The following is a 21,049-nucleotide window of genomic DNA, read 5'->3' as shown; positions in this document are numbered from 1 at the left end:
TGACTCTGGATCCCATACACCCCCCCAGTGTGCCTGCTGCAGCTGCCATAGAGTGGCATTTCTCGCCTGGCCCCAAGGTGCTGTGGTGAGAGAGGGCTGGGTTCTCTCTCTGGGGGCAGCCTGCACCCTGAACCCCCCAGCCCCAGGGCAATAATTGAAATCAAAACAAAAACTGAGTTAAGGACCCCAGCAATCCAGCGAAATCTTCTAGCAGCACACACAAAAAGAGAACGACTGACTCCCTCAGCTCGCCCCAGCTCCCTCCTGCCCCACTAAGTCTCCCCCGCCTGAGCTAGCCCTGCTGCACTGCAACCACTGGGCTCAGCTCCTCTCCAACTCAACTGTGCCCACAGCATCTCAGTCTCCCCTCGCCCTCCTGCATCGCCCTCCCCCCACACCTCCCCCTGAACTGCTCCCCCCCCCGCATCTCCCCCTCACATCGCCTCTCCCCTGCATCGCCCCCTGTCCTCCCCTTTCCCTCTATATCGCCCCCCTGCATCTCCCTCTGCGTCTCCCCCACCTCAATCCCCCTGCATCGCCCCCCCACACTTCCCCCTGAACTGCTCCCCCCCGCATCTCCCCCTCACATCGCCTCTCCCCTGCATCGCCCCCCTGTCGCCCCCTTTCCCTCTATATCGCCCCCCTGCATCTCCCTCTGCGTCTCCCCCACCTCAATCCCCCTGCATCGCCCCCCCACACTTTCCCCTGAACTGCTCCCCCCCACATCTCCCCCTCACATCGCCTCTCCCCTGCATCGCCCCCGTCGCCCCCTTTCCCTCTATATCGCCCCCCTGCATCTCCCTCTGCGTCTCCCCCACCTCAATCCCCCTGCATCGCCCCCCCACACTTCCCCCTGAACTGCTCCCCCCCCGCATCTCCCCCTCACATCGCCTCTCCCCTGCATCGCCCCCCTGTCGCCCCCTTTCCCTCTATATCGCCCCCCCGCATCTCCCTCTGCGTCTCCCCCACCTCAATCCCCCTGCATCGCCCCCCCACACTTCCCCCTGAACTGCTCCCCCCGCATCTCCCCCTCACATCGCCTCTCCCCTGCATCGCTCCCCCCCGCTCTCCCTCTGCGTCTCCCCCTCTCAATCCCCCTGCATCAACCCCACGCGCCGCTCCTGCTCCTGCATCGAACCCCTCCCGCCGCGCTCCGGGCGCAGCTCCGCCCATTCCCCCTCTTGCGTCACAGCCCCCGGCCCAGCCCCGTCCGCGAGAGGCAGTCACCTGACCGGCAGGCCGGCTTCTCGCGAGATCAGCGCAGTATCGGCGCAGCAAGATGGCGGCGCCGGAGACGGAGGCGGCGCTTCCTGGTCCTGGCCCGGAGCAGGTAGCGGGGCGGCCCTGGCCGGGCTCGCGGCCCCTCCTCCCCCGGGCCGGGCTCGGCTCCTCGGCCGCTCCCGGGGCTCTTCCCCCGCCCGACTCACCTCCCCGGCCTGCGCCCTTCCCTCGCCGGCCCCGCTTCCCAGACCCCCCCCGCTCAGTGCCCCCCCCACTCACCCGGCCCGCTCCCGCCCCCCCCCGCTCAGTGCCCCCCCACCCCCCCGGCCCGCTCCCACCCCCCCCGCCGGCCCCGCTTCCCAGACCCCCCCCCGCTCAGTGCCCCCCCACTCACCCGGCCCGCTCCCACCCCCCCCGCCGGCCCCGCTTCCCAGACCCCCCCCCCCGCTCAGTGCCCCCCCACTCACCCGGCCCGTTCCCGCCGCCCCCCCCCCTGCGCCGGCCCCGCTTCCCAGACCCCCTCCCCTCCCGTCTCATTTCACCCCCCCGCCCCCGACTCACCCGGCCCGCCCCGCTTCCAGCCTCCTTTCCAGGCCGGATTCGTCTCCCTCCACTCCCCCCCTTCCCACCCTGCCGTAGGTCTTGCAGCGCTGGGGTTAATGGGAGCCCCTGCTGGGCCCAAAGCCAGGCCCTGGGTTCCCTCAGCAGGCCCGGTTGCGGGGGGCGGGTTGATCTGTGCAGCCAGCTGGGTGAACCCAACATGTAGCCCTTTCCCGCCATCCTGCCACCCCCTTTGCCTGTGCACTGTCTCATAGACTTTAAGGTCAGAAGGGACCATTCTGATCATCTAGTCTGACCCCCTGCACAGTGCAGGCCACAGAATCTCACCCACCCCCTGTCGTCCAGCCCATCTCTGCCTTTTCCTCCAAAGCAGGTAACGAGTAATGGCACCGCAGCAGGGGGCCCGGTTGCAGAGACCCAGCAGCAGAACCAGCCGCAGCAACAAGCTCCGAATGCCTGGCAGGTCATCAAAGGAGTGTTGTTCAGGTGAGCAGTGGTTGATTCTCCAGTTGCCCTCTTTTCGTAACATTAAAAACCTGATGTTACTTTCAGTTTGGCTACTGAGTCCCTTGCCTCAGGCTGTTCAAATGCTTCCAAATAACAAAACATCAACAGACCCCAGGGATGTAAAAGGTTAACAAGTTAACCGGTTATCTGGTAAGCATTAGGCTTATCTGAATTCTTACTTGGTAGCCAGTTAACTAGACTACCAGTCATGTGGACCTGGTTGGTGGAAACCCAGGCGGTGGGCAGAGAGGTCCCGTGCCACAGTTGTGCTGCTGCAGCCTTGCTACAGCCACCAAGGGCAGACTGGATGCAGGAGACGAAAGAGTGGCCCTGGCTGAGTCCTGGCTTGTGTTACTTGGCTCTATCCATGCAGCAGTGGCCCCGGTGGGGGCAGGTGGGACCCAGATGCTGGACATGCTGCAGCCCAGACATCTCTGCCTACAGCCCCAGTAAGATCTGCTGCCCTGCTCCCACCAACAGTTAACTGGTTAAACTATGATTTTAGTGGTTTAACTGGTTAACTGTTTTGGTCAGTATTTACATCTCTAGATCCCACCATATATTAAACAGTGCCATTCAGCAACTAAAAACACCCACTCTTCTGGTCTCCCAAGAAACCCCACTGCAAGAGCAAGATGTGTTCTGGGTTGAGACAACGCCAACTTAATATCTTTAACTGTGTGCTGACCCACAGTTCAGCACTTTCCCTGCCAGCTCTGCCATCTGCCTTGTATCACATAGAATGCTGTGGTTTCCCACATCCGAGATCTCTTGGGGTCTATTGAGCATTGCCTGGTGCTAACCTCTGGAACTTCTCCAGGTGGAAGGGAGAAGAACAAAGTCCCCTGAGCTCAGCTCTTTAACTCCATTGTGCACTTCAGTTGAGACACTAATGCAGTGATGGGCAACATGAGTGGCCCTCCTTCATCTCAATGGGCTGCAAGTTTATCATAACAAAGTTTATCTCCTGTGATAGACCAGTTTTGCTAACAATGCTTGTGTGCCTAGAATTTGTGGCAAGTGCCACTGGAACTGTAGCAGTGCTCTGATGAGAGTCAGAGAGAGCACCCCCACCTCTTATAGTCAATGTGTGCAATTAGCATGCACATGACTTCATGTGCCCTTGTTTTGCATGCTTATCACTTTAATAATACCGGTAGGAAAAAACCTACATGGAGGGAAACCAGTGGAATCTGGCAACCCTGCACATGGGCAGCACTAAACTAAAAGTCTTGCGGGCCGCACATGGAACTGCATTAATGTCTCATGATCCATGACCAAAAGAAGTTTGTCAACATAATTTCTGTGTCATACCCGTGTCGAAGCAAACGCCTCACTCAGTTTACGCGGCTAAACAGACAGTTTTATTGGCCAATAAAAGCAAAGTGAGCCAAACGTGGTCCCAGCAAAGCCAGGCCCAGTAAGGCTGCCTAATACAATCAATCCTAGTATCTTTATACCCTTAACCAAACAGTCTGACATCAGGGCATCCAATTACAGAAATAATCAATTAGACTAGGAAAAACAAAGCCTTATCAACAAGATGGTGGACAGGTACAAGGGAGTACCTCTCCTCTCTGAACCAGCCCAATTAACACATTCCAATAGCACATCTGTCTTGGCCTGGCGCATGGGGTGATAGAAAGTTCACTCTGGCCTACGTGCAAAGACAAAAAGCTGAAATGGTTTCTGTTATACAAGATGGCTTCTAGCTAAACATAAACTAGCTTCATCAACTGGGTCACAGACCTGGCTGGCAATGGGAAGTACAAGGCATATATCATCAAAGCTTTTTCCATTGTCCTAATAAAAAATGGCAATTTAGATATCGGTTCATCATTGGAGGGGACTGTCAGCATCAAGTGAGAGTTTTTGAGCAGAGTCCAAATAGATGTTGCCTTTAAAGCAGTGAGCATCCTGTTCTACTATAAAAAGATGTTAATGTTCACTAGCCTTCAGCTGTAGGGAAGGAGAAGATAAAGTATGGGATGGGTAGAGTCATCTTAGGATATCTAGAATCTTCAAAGGGGTAGCCAAGTTAGTCTGTAATAGGAAAAATGTAAAAAACAACGAATAGTCTAGTAGCACCTTAAAGACTAACAAAACATGTAGATGGGATCATGAGCTTTTGTGGGCACAATCCACTTTTTCAGACAACAGAAGTGGGTTGTGCCCACAAAAGCTCATGATACCATCTACATGTTTTGTTAGTCTTTAAGGTGCTCCTAGATTATTCATTGTTTTTTAAGTTATCCAAAATGTGAGTGAACAATGCAGAATGAAACATGACTAGACAGAGCCAAGTGTCCATTTCCTTCAGAGATTGTCCTGCTTCTATGGCTGCAGACAGTTCTGGCTGAAACTGCTCAGTTTTCTTGGAAATAGGAAGGCTGCACAGCAGCCAGTGTGTAGAAATAATGTGGAGTAATCAGGTTTATTGTTACCAGAAAGGAATTTGCTGCTGAGGGTTTTGCAGATGTTGTGGTAGAGTAAAAGAATTACTTGAACTTTTTGGGGCCACCATGAAAGAATTAAAAACAAAAATACTTTGCGACAAGGTCAGTCTAGAGGGCTAGATTAGAACGGGAGAGAGGCAGCTTTAAAAAGCAGAAAAAAACCTTTCCTAATTGGCCAGAGTCTACTCTGACCCCGAATTAGTAGAGGTGGAGTTAGAATGAGGAATCAGGCTGCTAGGGGGCCTTTTAAAAAAGCCTTCCCTGCTGGGGAAGGGGAGGGAGAGTCAGAGACACTGATAGAGAGTGGTAGTGCTGCCAAAGAGCAGGGAAGCTGAGAGGCTCTGACAGGGAGTGTTTGGGCTCCCTCCCCCAAGTAGCCAGAGAGTCCAGCTGGTTACCCAGCCCAGACTGGCCAAGGGCATCTGCCCCAATGCCCCTTTTAGCCAAGGGACAGAAGCCCAAATGCTGGAAAGGGCAAGTGGGACCTGTGCTGCAGTACCTAGACTGCAAGATTGTGGATTAAACGGGGGTCTGGGACCCAGGAGTGAGGCTGATCTTGCCTCAACTGGCATATTGATCAACTTCAGATGAGATTGCTACCTCTGATAGTGATGACATAGCAGCTGAATGTGTATGAATTGAGAGTCAGAGGCTTCTTCTTGAGAAGAAGAAAGATGTAGAGAGTCAGGAGCATTAAAAACACAGGTAAAAAAATAAAATACAAATCGCATAGGACTTACGGCTTACAGCAAAGGTTCCCATACAGCTTTTTATAGACAAGACAGTCTTCCCAGTCTAGTGGTATAGGCCACTGCCATGTTTCTAAGTGATCTTAATTCTTTCAAGACTGCAGTAGGGCTCTGTTTAAGACAGATTCCCAGACTAACAGGCTCCACAAACTAAACTTCAAACTGGAGAGGCTATCCTGTAAACCAAATGTCTGTACCAGGCAAGTTGGTTGAACCTATAGTAAAGAATCGTTAAACATAGATGAACATGATTTGTTTGGGAGAAGAGTCAACATGGCTTTTATAAATGGAAACCATGCCTCACCAGTCTATTAGAATTCTTTGAGGGGGGTCATCAGACAAGGATTATCCAGTGCAAGGGTCAGTGACTTATGGCTCCTGAGCCAAATATGGCTCTTTTGCAGCTCCAGCTCGGCCTCCCCCGCAGGGAGACCTCACTGGTGCTCCAGCCTTGTCCTCCCCACCCCAACAAGTTTGGAGTGCCAGCACTGGCTTCCTATGGGGGGAGGAAGGAGGGAAGAAAGCCCCAAGGCTCCCTGCCAGATCCAGCTTGTGGGGAAGACGCTCTGCACACTGCTGCTTCCCTCCCTTGGCTGGGGGAACAACCTTGCAGGGACATGCTTCCTGGAGGTTTTTCCCTTTGCTCCCAAAATTTGGCCAATGAGAGCAAAGGGGAGAGCTTCTAGGAACCGTGTCCCTGCGAGGCTGTTCCTCCAGCGGGGGGAAGAGAAGCAGCTGCATGCAGAATCTGGCCAGTGGGAGCAGCAGGAGTCTGCCTGAAAGTGGCGCAAAAGCAAGTAAGTGGCCCCTGATGTCCCACACCAAGATCCCGCACCCCCAGCCTGTGCACTCACCCTCCCTCTTCCTGGCCAGACACCCTGCCCACCAGTCTGCTCCTGCCCCCTCCCCTGGGCAGATACCCTACTCCCAGCCTGCTCCTGCAGCCTCCCTCCCACCTGGACCTAGCACTGTCACCGTCTCCTGTACCCACCTCCCTCTCAGATCCTGCACCCTCATCCGTGTCCCACTTACTGACAGCCCTGTCCTGCACAATTAACCCATCATTTTTGGCCCCATCCTGGAGCCGGGGGGGGGGGGGGGTCCAAAATCTACTAACCATGGAACCTCAGAAGAGTAAATCTGGCCTGAGGCCTTGAACCTCAGTACTCCATCAGTGAGGATTGGGGCGGGGGAGTTGGAGGTGTTGGGTTTTGGTGTTTTTTTGTTTGTTTTGTTTTTTTTTGCTTCTCGTGCAGTCCCTGACTGATTTTTTCTGTGGGTCAGTGTCCCCTGACCCAAAAAAGGTTCCCCACCCTTGCCATAAAGACAATGTTGAAACCTTTTGTGTTGGACATATTTTACTTTATTTAAAAGTAAAGTGTCGCCAACAAACCCCCGATTTGGGCCCAGCCCCCATCCAGCTGCAGCATCATAACACTCCTGCACCCCCCCCCGCCCAACCCTGAGCCCATAATATACCTGAGCCCCTCATACTCCCACATCCCCAGCCCACTACCATAGCACCCCTGCATCCTCTGCACACCCCAACCTTGTGTCCTGAGTCCATCATGCACCCAAAGCCTCTGCCCTGAGCCCCTCATACATCTCTACTCAGACTTCTGTACCCCTACATTCCCAGCCCCCTGCCATAAGATTGACGGAAGACAGTCTGAACGCATGCATGAAGCTGGATTGGACCAGTTATGTGGTAGACTTCAAAGAAATGTGTGAAAAGATGTGGCAGCAGAAGTCTTGGTACATAAAATCCTTGAGTACAATGTTTCATTTATGCTGCTATTAATCATTGTGTCAGTTATCAATAATATTAAGTTGTATATTTTCAGCCATGCAAATGGGAATTCTTATATGGCTCTTTGTTGACCACTTGTTCTGAATTTTGATGTAGTTGGGCTCTTCGATTTGAAAAGGTTGCTTACCTGTGATCTAGTGTATACAGTATACTTAGATTTTGTCAACGTTTTTCTGGAAGTCTCTCACCAAAGGCTTTTAGGCAAAGTAAGCAGACTCTGAAAAAGATGTGGGGATTATGGTGGAGAATCTGTTGCCATGAACTCTCAGTATGATGCTGTGCTCAGAAGCGCTAATGCAACCCTGGGATACATTAACCGGGATCTCTAGAAGGGTAAAGGTTCTTTTATATCTATTTGATGCTGGTGTGATCACAGCTAGAACTCTATAGTTCTTGTGTTCGTAATTCAAGAAGTGCACTGATAAATCAGAAAGGGGTCAAAGTAGCCATGAGAATGATTCAAGGATTAGAAAACATGTCTTGTAATGAGACTCGATGAGTTTAAAGAAGGGAGTGTTCAGGGGCAATTTGATTAGCCTTTAAATATAGGGGCAACAAATATTTAATAATGGTCTTTTCAGGTTAGCAGAGAGGTCTAATGTGGAAGTTGAAACTAAAGAGATTCAGATTGGAACAGTGAGAGTAATTAACCATTGCAACAATTTACCACGGGTAGGGAATCTCCAACACTGACCATTTTAAAGTTAAAACAAAATACAGGACTATGTAGCACTTTAAAGACTAACAAGATGATTTATTAGATGATGAGCTTTTGTGGGCCAGACCCACTTCCTCAGATCAAAATAAGTGGGTCTGGCCCACGAAAGCTCATCATCTAATAAACCATCTTGTTAGTCTTTAAAGTGCTATATAGTCCTGTATTTTGTTTCAGCTACACCAGACTAACACGGCTACATTTCTATCACCATTTTAAAGTTAGGCCTCTTTAAATGTTCTCTTGTAGCAATGGTGTTGTACCAGCTCTCTGGCCTGAGTTATATAGAAGGATGATCACAATAGGCCTGTCTGGCTTTGGAATTGATTGATATCCTTGCCCTCAAAGAACTTACAATCAAAGACAGGTGAAACCAGCTGGGAAACATGAGCAGCCAACAAGACAGTTCTGATGAGCAGTGGTCACAGCTGTTGTTTTCATCATGTACAAATTCCCAGTGTCTTATCCTGCTATAGCCCTCAGACTTGCTCCCCACCCTGCCCTCTCAGCCACCTTATGATAGTTGTGACATGGTATAGTGGGCAGCAGCCTCCAGAAGAGGCTGCAGAGTCCAAATTTCCCTGTGGCTTCCACTGCCCATCCATTTATAAGAAACTCTCCCCACCCCCACCCTTTTTAGCTTCATAGGCTCTTCATGTCCTGGCCTGCCACCTACAAAGCATCTATTCTCCTCAAAATAAGCCACTTCTTCATGCCACTTTTCTGAAAAAGGAAAGGATTTATTTTTGCCCTAACACCCCCACCAAGATCATGTTCTGACTTTTTCCTGGGGTGCTCTGATTCATCCAGTTTGCCGGCCTCTCCCAATCACAACCCAATTTCCTGCCCGTGGGCCAGAGAGAAGATTCACTGAACTGGGGGTGGGGGCTTAGTCATCAGCCCCTTTGCTCTCCTGAAAAATCCAGGCATTCAAACAAGCTTGTCTCCTGGTCGCAGCGATGCTAGCCTTGGAGGGTTCCATGCATGGTTCAGTCTGGCATGTGGAACAGTAGGGGCTCTCACAGATCCATGGCACGTTCTCTGACTTATACTCAAAGGCTTGGGCCACGGGGCTGTAAAACTCCAAAATGGCTCCAGACTGAGTTTATAGCAGGGCTGCAAATATCCCTTGAAATGTTAATTGGTTAAATAATATAATTTTAATCAGTAAACTGGGGTCTGGATAGCCCTCAGGGGGCTCCTCCGGCCCAACCCTTCATGGGCGGTGGTGCTGCTCTGGCTGGGGTTGCCTCAGCCAGGCTGCTTTGGGTCCTGCTGTGCCACAGTTGGAGTGCTGGGGCAGTCCCCTGGCCACACCGTGGTGGGCCCAGCCAGGCTGGAGCAACTCCACTGCCCACGGTGGAGCCTGTTCCATCCCATGGTCTGTAAGGGTGATGCTTACCTGGGAATTGGTTAATCCTTTATATCCCTACTGTCTGCTACTGTTTTAGTCTCACAGCCAGAGGCCATGAGCCTGAGCCAGCTGACCTGAACACTGAGATTTCGTGTTGTGGGTTTTTTATCACAGTGTAGGTGTCTTCCAAAGCTTGTATTGCATAGTGAGAGTGGGGACAGCAGGTGAACTAATCGTAGAGGCCTGGATTCAGCAGAGCAAATGTGGGGATTCAGCTCAGTAACTTGGGGAGGCTGGCTTGGGCTGGTCACGTAAGGAAGTTGAGCTTGGAATGTAGCACTCTCAAGAGTAGATGCAGGACACACATTTCAGCAGAGACATTGTGTCTGAAATGTTGCATCTCACTATATCCCTTAGCCCCCCAAAACTAAGATGGGGTTAACTGGTGTAGACAAATTCCTGCCTATCAGTCTTCAGTGTGATTGTTGCCTGTGGCACTTGTAACTGGCATGCCTCTGAGGTACTGAACCTTGAAAGCATTAGAACTGTGAACTTTTTAACTTATTAATGCAAATTAGCTTGCAGAATGGCTGTCCAGACTTCCCACTTGGAAATGTGCAACACCTAGAGTTAGCTGTTTCAGAGTTAAGTGTACTAAATCTGTTGTCATAAATATCTACTTGGAATGCCCTGTCCTAACTCTCAAAGGGCTGAGGAGTGTGTGTGTTGGAATGGAAAAAAACCTCATTTGGCCTTGGGATCTGCTATGTAGGGATTTCTCCGTGTGATTAAGGTCTCTCAGTCCCTGGCCCGTATTGGTTTTATATCAGCATAGCCATCCGTAGGTACATTTAGGTTTGGGATACTTAACTAAAAGCTGACTTCACTGCCAACGTCTATGGATCCCAGTAAATTCTCAGTTAGTCTGTTATCGTCTTGCTCTGTCAAACTGTAGGAGAATTCACTGGGCACATCTCATGCGCATGGCTTTTTCATGGACCGCCAAAGAGTTAAATGCAGAGTTCAGGTGAATGCTGCCTTGTATTTTTCCAGACTGTGGAGGAGAGAGGAACTTCAAACCTCTGAAAACCAGGAACTACAAATATAGCCTCCCTTGAGGGTCTGATAGGGCCCGAAGCAACTTTGTTTGGCAGTGAATTTCCCTTGGTCTTCTCTTGAAGTGGTGGTGATGTGGGGACACTTATGGGGGTGGGGCATCTTGCTGTTTCTCATCTACCAACTGTGCCCATCCTCTCCATGCCAAGGTAGAACGAGAAGGGGAAGGGCAAATGGTCTATGAAGAACTCATCTACCAGCTGGAGACAGCAAATGGGAGGAGACACTTGAAGACCCCCCCGCCCCCGAGATTGGAGCCCATACACAGGAATTTCTGAGGGGGGAGGGGTGTGCTTTTTTTGGTAAATGTGGACCACAATTTCTTAAATATAAAGTAGTTCAAAATACTCATGCAATCAGAGTGTATAAGAGAGGTTAGTGAAAAATGTGAGTGGAAACAGAGATTGGTAAAATGATTTTGTAATAAGATGCTAAACAATTAAACGATAATGAAGGTTTTATAGAAATTACCTTCTGGGATCATGGTGGGGAGCAGGGCCGGGCCTGGGCCACTCCTCGCAGGTGGGGGGCACCGTTCCCTGGCCCCTGCCGTGACGCCACCAGCCCTGCCTGCCCATCCCCCCAAACCTAGCACCCTCCCATCCCCTTAACACAGTGGTTCTCAAACTTTTTGTCCCATGGCCCAGCTGATTAGTGCAAATCTTTCCATGGACCACCAGCTGCTAATGGAAACTCACCATTAATTACATAATTATGCCTGAGCTGTTTTGCTAGTGCTGCAGCTAGGAAGAATGGTTTAATTTAACCAACAAGAAAGGAAATATTAATTTAAATTATTAAACAGACTAAGTGCTTTAACTTTCTCATGTTAGTTTATCTAACTTAATTTTAAATGAAGTTAAATATTAATTTATGTCCAATACAAAAGGTTCCCATGTTTTGTTTTCTTTGTCAGGGGTGGGGAACCTTTTCTGGGTGGAGGGCTACTGACCCACAGAAAAATAAAATCAGTCAGGGACTACACAAGTGAGAAACGCGCCCCCCGCCCCAAAAACCCTCCCAAAACCCCAACCCTCGCTGATGTGATCCCCAACTGAGACACTTCACTCGTGGTGCTCCAGCTCCACTAGGGGAGGACAAAAGGCAGAGGGGATGGAAGTTCAGGGCTTCTTGTGGACCAGATATTCTCTTTGGGGTTCCACGGTTAGTGGATGTTTGTGGACCCCTCCTAGGCTCTGGGGTTGGGACAAAAATCAAGCATTCAGTGTGCGGGATGGGGATGCCAGTGAGCAGAATGGGGGTGCAGGATCTGGGTGGGAGGTAAGGTGCAGGAGCAGGTTGGGAGTAGGGTGTCTGGCCAGAGGAAGGGGGCAAGAGCAAGAGAGGGTGCAGCGTGTGGCCATGAGGGAGGAAGCAGGAGAAAGGGTGAGTGCAGGAGTGGGCTTGGGGGTAGGGTGTCTGGCCTGAGAGGGGGGGCAGGAGAAGGCTGGGGCAGGGTGTCTGGTCGGGGGGAGGGGGCAGGAGTGAGCTGCGGGGGGTGTCTCCGTAGGCTATGTGAGAGAGGGGCCTAGGGTTGGGGAGGGGGCACTTGTCTTTGGGTCCCATGCCGATCCCAGGCACCGCCTCCCACTGCTCCTATTGGCTGGATTCTGGGGAAAGCCTCCAGGCAACGCATCCATGTGCTGCTGTTTCCCCAGCCGGGGTGGGGGAGTTGGAGTACTTCTTCCTTATAAGCTGGATTGCGCAGTGAGATCAGAATTTTCTTGCCCTCCCCCTTCTCTCCCCATCTCCCTCCCCCCCCCCCCAACCGCAGCAGGTTGACGCTGGCGTTCCAACTGTGTGTGGAGGGATAGGGCTGCAGCGCCAGTGTTGGCTCCTTGCTGTGTGGGAGGGGCAGGGGGATGAGCTTGAGCCACAGACACCTGGAAGGTAGCTGCAGAGCCCCCTCTTGCCTACTTGCGGATGTATGGGGGTGCTTTCGCACCCTTCGCGGCCCCCTGCATATGGGCCTAGGTCTTTGTTCTGCACACACCATGTGCGAGTTGAGGCTCGCAGAGGTGTGAAATGGCCCATGTTCTCCCCACTCTCCTGACCCAGCCCCGTGTATCGATGGCGTGCGCTGAGCATACTTCAGTTTTCATTTCCATCACAGACCTCATCAGTTTTTCCTAGTGTTGATCAGCATGCGTCTGCAATCCTAAGCTGGCTCAGAACCTGTCTTGGCTGAGCATCCTCCTGGCCACCGGCTGTAAGTCTGAAACAGTGATGCAACTGCGAGAAACAGCAAAAGCCTCTTGCTTACCGCGTTGGCTGGCTGCGCGGCGCGCACGAGCCTCCTAGCAGATATGTCCTCTCTTCGGCGGAAGGCTTGGTGCCATTATGTGATTCAAGGGGTGTTTGGCTCTGGCTGGAAGGCTTGGATAAAACGTCAGTGTTAATTCACTCCCCCTCTTTCTTCCATAGGATCTTTATCATCTGGGCCATCAGCAGTTGGTTCCGTCGTGGGCCGGCACCCCAGGATCAGATTAGCGTTGGCGGAGCACCTCGCGTTCCGAGCCGCAACCTTTTCCCTAAAGACACTTTAATGGTAATTGTGAAAGGAGCAGACCTGTTGTCTGACGCAGGTTCTGTGTAAGGGTTGCAGCTGCATGGCTATCGGACAGCTATGACCAGTCTCAGCTGTAGGGCGCATACGGCCTGCGGTCCACGAGTCTGCATCATCCAGCCCTGGAAGGACAGCAATTAGTGCTTGGGGCAGCATGCTGAGACTAGAACTCTGGGAAATGAGCCCTGTGCTGCCACTGTCACCTTAGAGCCCCTACTTGGAAAATGGTACCATCTCCTAGGCATGACCGCATGAGTCCAGGTACCTGACCCAGGCCCGGGTCCTCAAGATACTCGAGGAGGGCAGTGTATACAGAATTGCAGAATCCACCCTGTATCATGGGCTTCTTCCAGAATCAGTTTCTAGCTCTGGTGGTTGTGAAAATAACTGCAAACAGGTGAATGACAGAATGAAAAGGGAGAGGGCTGGCTCTGGGAAGGGAGAGGAGTGGGGGAGAGTTTTGGGGAGGAAAGGGATGTTTTGTGGCGGCCATGCTTTGGTGCATTTCACTTTGTGCAGCTGGTGAATTCCAAAGGCGAGGATGGATTTTCAGTGTATTGCAACTGGAGTGAACCATGGGCCCCGTTCCCACTGGGATTTTGCCATAGACGGGGACAGGGAGTTCATTTTTCCCTCCTGCTGCTCCCAAAGGTGCATCTAATTCCTGGTGCATTCGCTGCTCCTCTCACCATATTGGACTTTTCCTGGGGCAAGAGCCCCTTCCTAGGCACTCCTTTCCCTGTGGTGCTGAAGGTTTGACATAGTGGAAATCTAGTAAGCTGTTTCTCTCCTGCAGGAAAACTAGCCCAGATACCTTCCTGACCCTCTTGGGCATGGTTAGGTGGAAGTTGCTGCAGGCAGGGCAGTTTGAGTGTCTGCCCCTAAGAGGTGGTCAGGTAGCTAATGGAGCTGCTGCAGAGGGCCTGGTATTGAGTTGAAGGGAGCATCACTTGTAGGAACCATAGGCTGTAGCTAGGTAGCTGGAAAACCCAGGCCTGGCTCTCAGATTGGGAATTGAAGTGGGAATGAAAAGAGATGGGGGAGTGGAAGAGTCAGAGATGTAAGAAGAGGAAAAGGAGCCAGGGGAGAAATCTTGGCCTCTGCGTGTAGGGGACAGCTTGGTCCCCAGTTGGTTTCCTGGCTGGTGCTTTTGAGCCCTGAAATAACTTCCTTCCATTCCAGGATTGGAGTGGTAAAGCTTCTTGCCAGCTCCCATCCACGGTGGGGTGCAGAGAAGGATTTTATAGGGAAATACTCTTCCCCCAGCAATCAGCCATGTGCTGAGGAGACTTGGGGGGGATCAAGGCCCAAGTCGAGCTGCATGGGTACGGGGTGGTGGTGAAAATTGACCTCTAGGAAATGAGCCCAGCGCTGCGGTTCCTGTGGCCTTTATTCAAGCCACCTAGGAGCTAAACTAGCAGAGGTTAGAAAGCTGGTCTAGCCTTGGCCAGGGAGCAGTGTCCTGCCTCCTTCCAGAGGTCGCTCATTTTTTACAGCCCAAGCTGAGCACACCCGTAAAGTGTGCACCCAAGCTGACTTGGCTCCCTGTGAGCTCTGCTTCTCTCAGATGTGGCATTTCCCAAACAGGTCAGCGCCAGCTTGCTCTGCTGTGGGGCTGGGACGCTGCAGAATCACTGTTCTCTTCCTCTGACTGACCAGAATTCTCTGCAGGGGGGCCCCTGTTGTGTGCGGCCACACCCACTTCCTGCCCGTATACCACCCCCCCTTCCATTTTCACACCGATGACCAAAGCCTCAGGAGGACTTGTCATAGATCACATGGCAATCTTGTGGCAGACCAGGGTCAAGCCTCAGTCTTTAGTTTCCCTAAGGGATTTGCCGCTTGCTGCAGAATACAGAATCTCAGCTCTCGATTTTAAAAGCTGTTCCTAGTCCTGTAACCTTAAAAGTGGGGGGCAAGCAGAAACTGCTGCTGCAATGGCTGCCCAAGGCTGTGGCGAGCTATGGCGTGAGCCCCCTTTCAGTCAGGGCTTCATGGACTCCACAGCTGCAGCTGCGAACTTGGCATGTTTCCAGGATGTTGCAGAGTTGTGTGGTTTTTGCAGCAAGGTATGCTGTGGCTGAGTGCTAGCATGTTGTCTGGTCTCCCTGCCCTGTTGGAACCTGTCTGCGCCCATTTGTAGCTCTGCAGCATTCCCCCTGAGAGGGAGCTAGACACATTCCAGCACGTGTTCACTGCTCCACACAACCAGGAGACCGGAGTTGGGGGCTAGTGGACGGGGTGAACAGGGCTGCCTGGAGAGAGGTACAGTAGCTGAGATCCAAGGGGATGAGCTGCTGAAGCTCTTTGTAGCCTCATGTCTGGGATGACTGTGAGGGAGTTTAGGAGGGTTGCCATGGGGGTTGTCCCAGTTTGAGATGGACTATGTAGAGTCCTGTCCCTAACCCCTACTCATCAGTGCAGCAGGAGCAAGGTGCTCATTCATTGTCTCTATTTTCCTGACTTTGCAAGGGACCTGGTAACACTAGTGTGTTTCCCACTGTAGGTTGGCACCCTTGCATTTTGGAATCTGTCGCCAGTGTCAAAGCATGTAGATTTGAGTGGCACAGTGAGCGTAGGTGGGTTTGTCACATCACAGAACTGATTCCATGTTCTATCTTAGGCTAGAATTTGACATCTGTATGGCTGTGTGTACTAGCGGGGTATGAAAAACCCACATCGCAAGAGGCATAGCTGTACCTTCATAAGGCTGTGTCTACACTGGTCCTGTTGCTTCTGTTGCTAAAACTTTTTTCATTCGGGTGTATGAAAAACACCCTCCAACTGACACAAGTTTGTGACAAAGTGCCGGTGTGGACAGCTCTTCATTGGCAGGAGCTGTGCTCCTGTCAGTGAAGGTACAGCCTGGTGTTTGGGAGTGATTTTGTTTTGTCACTGGGAGAGCTCTCTCCTGGCAATTAAGGGTGGCCACATGGCTCGTCATGCCACAGCAGCCGTGCTGTTGGAAATCTGTGCCAGCATAAGGTGAGCTGTATAGATGTAGCTACACTCCATTGCAGACAGTGCCAGGTAGATGGAAATATTCTAGCCTAGACACCACCTCTCAAGGGGGGGGATTACCCAGCTGTCGAAGGTAGTGTCTATGCTGAAGCCCTGCTGTGCTTTACATAGACCACCTTAAAGCTTGCCTACATGGGAAAGTATTTGCATAGTTGTATAGGGCTAGGTAAGGGGCGGCAGGCAGGGCAGGCTCTGGAGGCAAAGCTAATACTGGGGGGCTCTAAGGGCAGGGCTAGTACTAGGGGGCTCTAAGGCATAGGGGGCTCTAAGAGGTGGGGGGCTGATACTGGGGGACACGGGCATCTGGGATGGGGCTAGTAGTGGGGGCACTGGGGGAGCTCTGGTGATGGGGCTAATACTGGGGGCTGGCTCTGGGGGAGTTAGGTGAGGTGGGGCTCAAAATAAGCTGGCACTGGGGGGAGTCTGGTGATGGGGGGCTCTAAGGGGCAGGGGCTGGCACTGGCATTTGGGATGGGGAGGCTGGCACTGGGGTTGTTGGGTGCAGGGCACTCTGGGGTCAGTGATTGGCGCTGGGGGTAGTGGAGGAGTGGAGAACTAGGGTTTAGGGCTAGCACTGAAAGGTTCTGGGGGCCAGGGCTTTTGGCAGACTGTCAACATTTTATTTGCATATTCATTATGCAAATAAAATATTGCCAGTCCGCCAAAAGTTTGTGAATGGGTTTGCTGGTCCCCAGTATAAAAAAGGTTGGGAACCACTGCTCTAGCCTCGCAGCTGTGCGTGGGAGTGTGTTGGGGCTTCCCCCTGCAATGCTGTGGGGGTTGCCAAGAGTTGGAGACTTGCTGGGGGGTGGGGATGGCATGTGAGCATTGGCTCATCACACTCTGCGCAGAAGCCCTGAGCCTCTAAAGCAGCAGTTCCCAACCTTTTCCAGATGGGGACCCATTTCAACAATTCAGGAAGACTTGGTGACCCAAGGCAATTCCAAAACGGGGAGAACGGAGGCCAGAGCCACCTGGGGAGACACATGGCGACCCTTTTGAAGTGTAATGGCAACCCATACCCTGCTCTACAGGGTTGGATTGAAGCTGGGGGCCGGATTCAGTCTGTGGACTGTAGGTTCTCCACCTCTGCTCTGTAGCTATGGAATTATAGACTCATAGGGAAAGAAGAGACCTCATGAGGTCATGGAGTCCAGCTCCCTGCTAAAAGCAGGACCAATCCCAACTAATTCATCCCAGCCAGGACTTTGTCAAGCTGGGAAATAAAATCTCTAGGGATGGAGTTGCCGCCCCCTCCCTAGAGAACCCATCCCAGTGCTTCCCCACCCTCCTAGGGAAATAGTTTTTCCTAATAGTCAACCTAGACCTCCCTCGCTGTAACTTGAGACCATTGCTCCTCATTCTGTATCTGTCGCCACTGGGAACAGCCTCTCTCCACCCTCTTTGGAACCCCATGTAACGCTCTGGGCAGATGCTCCCTTATTCCAGAATAAGAGTGGCTTTTTATTTTAATTTTAACCCCTTCCCAAGCAATATAAGCAAATTGAAAAATGACCTGTTCTGCGGGAATGATGTATTATTTAGTATATGCCAGTATAACTCCCTTATATAACTGCAGCTGTTCAGATTCCACCCGTGGCTTATACTGGTATAGCTGGAGCCCTGCACAGTTACAGAATTGGTATCCTCATCTGCAAAAATGATCCACAGATGTCTATGTCCACATACATAGAGGGGGACACTCAGGATGGTAGAGTGTACACAAGCAACCATTTAACCGATAAGCGACTATTTCTCAATTAATGGTCAGTTACACGCAGCCTCCTGGAAGGGCAGCGAAGCCTCTTTCCTGGGAGATGGGAGGGCAAGGGCTGACAGCCCCGCTCCCTAGGAGTTGGGCTGGCAGGGGCTAATGGCCCCACTCCTGGGGAGGCTTCACTGCGGTCTGCAGAGCCTGCAGTGTGTGTAACCACTGAGATTTGCAGCCATTGCTCTCTTACGCAATTTTTAACATCCTTAGTGGAGAGCTGCAAATTGGCAGGGTGCTAGATCCAAAATCTGCATCCACAGTCATGGGTGTCTGCCAGTAAATTTAGCTTCAGGCTGGCCAGCAGCCCTGCTCAGTCTTGGCTTGTGCCAGGTCCAGGACCTACCCCTGCTACAGCTCTGCATTTAAAAGTGTATTGGGAACCAGGTGGCCAGGTAACCCGGCTCAGTTCCAGCTTGCACCAGGTCCAAGAGCTCACCTCTTCCCCTCCCCCCCCAAACAGGGGCTGCTGCCACTCCACACTGCTGCCTCTGATACAGAGGCAGCTGCACAGAATGGCGGGAGGCTCCTCGGGAGCTGGGCCAGAGTGCACTGGCTGCTGGCCCCACCCCCGGGGACTATAGAATAGTTCAGTAACCAATAAGAATTCATGAGGTTAATCGACTATTCAGTTAACCAATATTTAACATCTCATCCCTGGCTGGGCAATAAAGATTCTGTGGGTACTTAAACGCGTGCTGCCTTGTTGCCTGTGTGAATCACATGGCAGTGACAGAGCAGGACTTGGCAGTTGGCATGCAGCAAAGGATCTCAGTGGTACTCGAGCCTCAGCAGACTCCCTCGTTCACGTGCTGCCTTTGCATGGCAAGCCGGAGAAACTTACATGAGCCATCAGTTCTGACTCTGTTCCCTTGTGAGCCTTCTGCTGATTCACAGGGGCTGCTTGTCAAAGCAGAGCTGCGCTTCACAAGCAAGTAGAAGAGCGTTTCAGGCGTTGGTTTTCTGCTGCTGGCAAAGCATCCCCTCCAATCCTCCTCCCCTTTGGTATTTTAATGTCACTCTCCTGCTGAGCTGTCTGCCAGAAGCAACCCTCCTCTCTTCTCCCTGCAGGATCTTCACGTGTATATCTCAGAGCATGAGCACTTTACAGATTTCAATGTCACCTCAGCACTGTTTTGGGAGCAGCGGGATCTTGTCTATGGTGACTGGACCAGTGGTGAGAATGCAGATGGGTGCTATGAACACTATGCAGAGTTAGACATTCCTGAGGTTAGTATATAACTCTGATTTCTCTCTTCCTAGGTGGTTTTTCTCCTGGCGCTGGATAATGGGCCATAGAATGGAGCACTGACGTGGAGATGAGTCATTTTCTCCCCTTTTTTTGCCCTGTCTCGTCCTCCTTTTAAAGCCTCGGCTCAAATGCTTAGACTAAGGCTTTGCAGGCTTTCTCTCCGCAGCCTTCAGGCATCTGACGGAGTGATTGATCTTTTCATAACAAAGGTGTAACTGGCTTTCTGTTGCAAGTGTGAATTTTGCTTTCCAGATTTGGCCAGCAGTAAACCCCCTGCCTGCAATGTTTTTTCTGTGCTTGTGCGCTCCAGAGCAGGAGTCAGATGGGGAGATAGAGAGCTGGTTTTGCAAGTATTCCTTGTTTGCAAGTGAGCATTGGCTTGGAATGGCTGCAAGTTGCTGCTCTACCAGCTATGGTGAAATCTAGGACATCCTCTTTTATCCATACGGCTAAAACTCACCTAGGCCCTTAGGGGGTGTCTACACTGCACCGGAACCTGAAATAAGATGTGCAATTTGAGCTATGCAAATTGCATTTCTTATTTCGATGGCGTTTCGAAATAGCTTGTTTCATCATATGGCACTGTCTACACAGTACCAGATTTTGAAATAAAGCACTATTCCGAAACGTCCCTTACTCCTTGTAGAGTGAGGTTTACAGGGATGTCGGAATAGTGAGCCCGAAATAAGAGGCTTGCTGTGAAGACACAGGAGAGCTATTTCAGGATAATCTGGTATCCCGAAATAGCATTGCAGTGTAGACGTAGCCCTAGTGTCTAATCCTGACTCTGGCTCCTTATTACCCCAGGCCTGTTCAAAATGCTACCGTGGAGGCAGCCTTCCTGGTACTTGAGTTCGATCATGTCACTCCCCTTCTGTTTGCTCCACTGGCTCCCTCTTTGCCTGGCATCAGACTTCAGCTGCATGATGTTACTCAGGCCCCTCCTCCTACCTGTTCCTGTTCACTAGCAAGCGGTTGCCTGCCACTTGTCCTGCAGTGTCCACCTCACAGCCTGCTTGCTTGTGGCTTCCATAGTACTGGCTTCTGGGCCATATGTAGATGTGGCTCATCCTCTCTCCACTGCTCTGTAAAGCCACTACCCAGTCTTTCTTCAACCCTTCCTAAAGATCTGCTGCAGCGGGACACTCACCACTGCAGTGTCAGACACATGGCCCTGGGGGATTACCAAGGCCTAGCTTGTTTGCCTTTTAGTTCTTAATCTGATGAACATTTTTTTTAAAAGTTACCTGGAGCCTCTAAAGGACTGTGGGTAGAGCCAAAGATAAGGCATGGAGTGGGGCTAGGGGTGGGGTGGGGCCAGGTGATCCCATCACTTTTCTCAACTTCTCACCCACCTTCTCTCTCTCCTATGCCCCTTGGTCTTCTCTGCTATGAAGCTGCACAATATTCAAACTGTCCATGTCCAAATGGCTCCCAAGCTGTGGGGCTGCGTGTCCCTCATGCTGTGATATACAGAACTGTTTTTCGACCAACCTTAATTATCTGTCACAGGGGCTCTTCTCTTGTGTAACCCCAAAAGCTTGGTACTTCTCAGGGCTTCTGTCTGCCTCATGGCCAGACCATGCATGGGAAGCCTTTATCCATTCCTGACTGGACAAATAGCATTCCGAGAACAGCCGATGTGTGTTAGGCAAGTGTTATACCAGAGCTAATTTCAGGCTATGGCTGTCTCTTGGTCTGGATTTGTACAACATCTAGCTCAACAGGTCCGTAGCCGGTGTTCTCCGGCACTGTGGTAATATTAATAAAGAATAGACTAATGTAAGGGAGGCATGGCACTTGCATGGAAAGAGCAGCACTTGTGTGGTGAGGAAGCTCAATGGTTAGAATTGTAGATACAAAACCAGTGCCTTGACATCTCCCTCATACCGCCCTATGTGATAGGATTATTCCCTAGGCAATGAAAAGACTTTTCACTTTCGAATGGCTAAT

General features: G+C 51.5%; 2 protein-coding genes across 3 annotated transcripts in view; one reads left to right on the top strand and one right to left on the bottom strand.

The window, feature by feature from the left end:
* RELB (RELB proto-oncogene, NF-kB subunit) overlaps window positions 1-1,365 on the bottom strand; it is a 29,834-nt gene extending 28,469 nt beyond the window's left edge. Inside the window, exon 1 of the mRNA XM_075914388.1 lies at window positions 1,228-1,365. The gene's annotated coding sequence lies outside the window, so the exon portion shown is untranslated. The remainder of the gene's footprint in view (window positions 1-1,227) is intronic.
* CLPTM1 (CLPTM1 regulator of GABA type A receptor forward trafficking) overlaps window positions 1,192-21,049 on the top strand; it is a 55,105-nt gene continuing 35,247 nt past the window's right edge. Inside the window, exons 1-4 of one of the 2 annotated variants that reach the window (XM_075914378.1) lie at window positions 1,192-1,330; window positions 2,153-2,268; window positions 12,914-13,037; window positions 18,916-19,074. In XM_075914378.1, coding sequence (XP_075770493.1) covers window positions 1,280-1,330; window positions 2,153-2,268; window positions 12,914-13,037; window positions 18,916-19,074 — 450 coding nt within the window. In that variant the 5' untranslated portion in view covers window positions 1,192-1,279. The remainder of the gene's footprint in view (window positions 1,331-2,152; window positions 2,269-12,913; window positions 13,038-18,915; window positions 19,075-21,049) is intronic. The other variant, XM_075914379.1, reaches the window with a different exon arrangement.

Source organism: Pelodiscus sinensis, chromosome 33 (assembly GCF_049634645.1).
Source record: "Pelodiscus sinensis isolate JC-2024 chromosome 33, ASM4963464v1, whole genome shotgun sequence".
In the NCBI taxonomy this organism is placed as follows: Eukaryota; Metazoa; Chordata; order Testudines; family Trionychidae; genus Pelodiscus; species Pelodiscus sinensis.
Note: the sequence above shows the minus strand (reverse complement) of the source record. Positions and strands in the feature narration are given on the sequence as shown.